Raw genomic sequence first — 4577 nt, forward strand, 5'->3', positions numbered from 1 at the left:
GTTCTTTTCTACCCTATGTCTCGCCTTTGTGGCAAGTACCTGGGGATACGGAGGTGAGAAACAACTGATTTTTCATTCACGGCTCTATTTGGATACCTGTTGATCATTGTATATTTCTCCTTTTTTAAAATCTTTTGTTTCTTTCTTCACTTTTATACTCAGGTTTCTCTTAATTTTCCACTCTTCCCTTATAACGTTTTTGCAAGTTTTGATTTGTTGTCATTAATAAGAATCGTCGGAGAAGGATTTATGTGTAAGTCTATCTTTTATATGGCTAATAAACAAGTGTCGCTTAGATAATTTTGTTCTAGATCGTTCGTTTGATGAATAGATTGTTGCATTTTCTACCTGTATGATTCACGCCTCTTCAGATTAAATTATTCACATGTACTTCGTTACTTACTCATGAGAAGATGGTTAGAATAAAAATTAAGTATAGTTTTATGACAACTATTACCGACGCAATAATTCTGATTTTCCCACGCTACATTAGGGTATTGATATATTTTTATATGGAATAGATTTTGTGAGTATGATTGCAATGATTTCATTCGTGATAGTCCACAGATCATTATTAGGCATACACACATTGAAATGATGCGCGCGCATTCTATTATAGGCAAGATAGACTTAGTAAGAACCGCCTAATAAAGAATGATGTAGCCGCCTTCGCTTGACGCTGGTATCAGATATTTTTTGCAGTACTACACGAAAATCAGGCCCTGATTTTGAATCATTGATGCAAATTTCTCTTAAATTTCTCATTAACTGGGCTATGATCATTCAGATTGTATGAACATTTTATCACAGAGATAGTGTCAAGTATGCCCAATCACGTTTTACTTTAAAATATTAACATATGTTAACCTTTACATTCTTAAGAAGAACCTCGAAGAATTCCTGAAATTTTCGGAAATCATTAAAATGTCCTCAGAGCTAAGGCAAGACACCAGTGAGAAACAATGATCAATATTTTATTTCTGCATTTTGATTTATGATGCCAGCTGAATGTTATGTGAAAAGTTGAAATAAAATAATGCTTACAACCAAGGAATAAAAAGACATTCACAATCTCAGTTTGAGTTACGGGTTTGGAATGTTTAGTGCAACCGGTTACTGGTGGAGTGAGAAAAAACGCTGAGACACATGAATACGTTTATGTGATGCAAGCAAAGCAAATAATTCACCAAAAATAGATATTTTCTTTAAAACATTGGAAGTTTCATCAACAAAGCTAGGTAAGAAGAAGTGAATAGGCAACTAGATACAAACTAACCTCAATATTGCGATAACTGAGGAAACGACAGTAAAGGGTGGCAAGAGTTTGGAGATTCGAGGTCAAGTGGACATATCCATGCCTTCAGGGACAACTTAGGGTGGGTGGATGGTCACTTTACCTTGGCTGACATAATGTACCTTTATAGTAAACAGTGAGCTAATAATAAATTATTATTTATCTTGCTAAAATTGAAATAGGAGTAGTATCATCTTATCAAAATGATTTGCCAGTCATGAATTGTGTCCATATTTGGATTTAATTTCTCGAGCATACATGGACAGAGATTCCAAAATTATTTAATAGCCTGTAAAGAACGGACTGAAATCCAATATCTTTTAGACTTGGTGTGTGATCAAGAGCTAAGAATGCATGAATAAAACTTGGTCAACAAATATTGAAGAATGTTACTATATTTGCCATTTGTGTATATTTGATATTTGACCATTTCCAATGCACTCCAGGCTCGAAACCAAAAATTATATTCCTTTATAAGATGGCTATTGCATGAGCCACTAAGTTGAAAGTTTGGTAAATTTCCATCGAGCCGATTTGGATAAGATCGAGATATGGACAGATGGACGGAAGGTATGACAATGCACTCTCGCTGAAACTTGAGGACAATAAAACAAACTGCATGTAAACCTAATAGTTACAGCTCGTCAAAACTTTTATGTCGGCTTCAAATTCATAAGAGTATATTGAAATTCTCCTCCCAGTATATATTTGATTATTATCTGGATAAGAATTGCAAGAAGGTTGTTATGAAATTAAAATGGGGGCTCCGCTATTGTAACAAAAGTGAAATGCTTCAATGCCCTCAGAGATGCAATCATTTCTGCATGATTTAGAGATATATGTTGTTCATTGCTACGCATATTATTCAATTTGGCTGTCTCATTTCTTTGCGAAAGTCAAACGAGGGGGTTATTAATAGAAACTATTGTATTAACTGCTAAACTTAATTGCATATACAAATAACATTTTAGTACGTAATGTATTTTGTATAAAAAGCAAAATGTTAAAACGAGAAAGGTCGTATTATGCCATCTATGGCCGGGTTAGTTTATTCCTGAAGGATAAACATTGGTGTTTGAGTAGCCTCGTTAGCACAATTAATTTATGGACGTAATCTATTTAATAAACCATGTAGAACTTGGTATTTTCTCTTCGAAAGGTGTATTCTTTCTTCTACAACTTCAGTGGTAAAAATAATCATTCAACATAGTTGCATTTTTTGTTTATAGGCAAAGGCATGGGTGGAGGCATGATGAGCGGTGAAGGTATGATGGGCGGTGGAATGCCAATAATGGGTGGTATCGGCGGCGGTATGCCCATGATGATGGGAGGTGGTACGCCGATGATGATGGAAGGTGGCATGCCGAGTATGATGGGCAGCAAAAGCGGAATGGCCATAATGGGAGGAATGGGCGGCGGTATGCCAATGATGGGAGGAATGGGTGGAATGCCAATGATGGGAGGAATGGGTGGAATTCCAATGATGGGTGGAATGGATGGAATGCAAATGATGGGAGGAATGGGTGGAATGCCAATGATGGGAGGAATGGGCGGTATGCCAATGATGGGAGGAATGGGTGGAATGGCAATGGTGGGAGAAATGGGCGGTATGCCAATGATGGGAGGAATGAGCGGTATGCCAGTGATGGCTGGCATGGGCGGAGGAAAGAAGTACGGTAAAAGTAAGGAAACTTTGATAGATTTCTGAAACGATATGGTGTATCTTCCGTGACTGTTGTCTTTCGTAGGTCGAATATAATTGTACCAAAAATAGTCGTGTTCTAATTTCTAAGCTTGAACCTATGTGCCTACTTTTCTACATCTTAAGGACATCATTGTTTATTCTACATTTCAATAATAGCATTATCATAGATTCTTGGTTTATGCGATTAATATATTCAACAAATAGAAATAAAGGAGATACAAATCTTTCCCCGAGTACTGACCTATCCCTATATTGATTTATTACAGAGAATTATTTTCTTACTTTAGATGCAATGCTCTACAAACCGTCTAGAGACGACATGTAATTGAAGAAAAATAAATATGGTTTGAAAAAAATATAATATAGCGTAGATTACATTTATTTTCTTGACACTATTGAATAAATATTAAAAGCAAGAATATTAAAATAATCAAAGTGGAAAATTGCTGAATGTAATTATAAATATCTATAGTAAACTTGAGTCATATGTGTATATGTATAATACTTTCTCTGATTTATTTCCTTGTCAGTGTTAACTAACATACGGTGACAGTTTTTCACCCAGCAATTTATCACTATTCTTTCTTACAGGGACTAAACGATACGCCACGATAGGTACGTACAGTCGAATTCTTTAGAGTTAAACTATAACTTTAGAGCTGTCTTTTTCATATATACTAACAACTGGACACTTATGAAGAAAGAGGGCAACACAATGCCTTTCTTGGCTCTGGAATGCAAGAACGAAAACTTACATACATACATACATACATACATACATACATACATACATACATACATACACACATACTGACAGGCATTCAAACATGCAAGCAGATAGAAAACTGGCTAATATTAATGTCTTGTAAGATGATTTTTATTGGAGTGATGTTAGGTTATATATCTTTAAAAGAAAGCTGTTAACCTTTTATTATAATCAACGAATATTCATATAATAGGAGGAACAGGCGGTGGCATGGGTAGTGGAATGCCAATGTCATTGATGGGTGGTGGAGGAATGGGCGGAATGCCCCGGGTAATGGGAGGTGAGATGATGCCCATGATGTCAATGATGAGAGGCGGGATGGGCGCAATGGGTGAAATGGGTGGTATGATGATGCCAATGATGAAGGGAGGAATGGGAGGCATGATGATGCCAATGATGGGCGGTGGTATGACAGAAATGCCAATGATGGGTGGAGGCATGCCAATGATGGGAGGTCAAATGCCAATGATGGGAGGTCAAATGCCAATGATGATGGGATCAGCGGGTGAAATGCCAGCAATGGGCGGAGCTGGTGGAATGCTCACAATGGGTGGGGCTGGTGGAATGGCAATGATGGGTGGAGCAGGTGGTCGCAAAGGTAATTAAATAAATTTTAAAAGATGAAGAAAAATTAAATAGATGAATAAATAAATTACGAAATAAATAACGGTTAAAATGGGAACCACGGAATTATTGTGCCGTTAATACCATGGGAACATTGTACCGTGATCAAGTAATGTAAGCAAAGGAAAATGCTCTTCTGATGTTTAGACGTTGTGCTCATAGTTTATTTTGATAAAGATAATTAAATG

General features: G+C 36.6%; 1 protein-coding gene across 1 annotated transcript; it reads left to right on the forward strand.

Moving 5' to 3' along the window:
* Positions 1 to 3567: 3567 nt before the first annotated feature.
* LOC149775354 (uncharacterized) lies at positions 3568 to 4371 on the forward strand. The gene is made up of 2 exons (XM_089943471.1): positions 3568 to 3614; positions 3959 to 4371. Exon 2 carries the CDS (start codon positions 3976 to 3978, stop codon positions 4369 to 4371), a length of 396 nt encoding a protein of 131 aa, XP_089799597.1. The 5' UTR covers positions 3568 to 3614; positions 3959 to 3975.
* Positions 4372 to 4577: the final 206 nt, after the last annotated feature.

This window comes from Sinohyriopsis cumingii, chromosome 19 (assembly GCF_028554795.1).
Source record: "Sinohyriopsis cumingii isolate HCF-2022 chromosome 19, ASM2855479v2, whole genome shotgun sequence".
Classification (NCBI taxonomy): Eukaryota; Metazoa; Mollusca; class Bivalvia; order Unionida; family Unionidae; genus Sinohyriopsis; species Sinohyriopsis cumingii.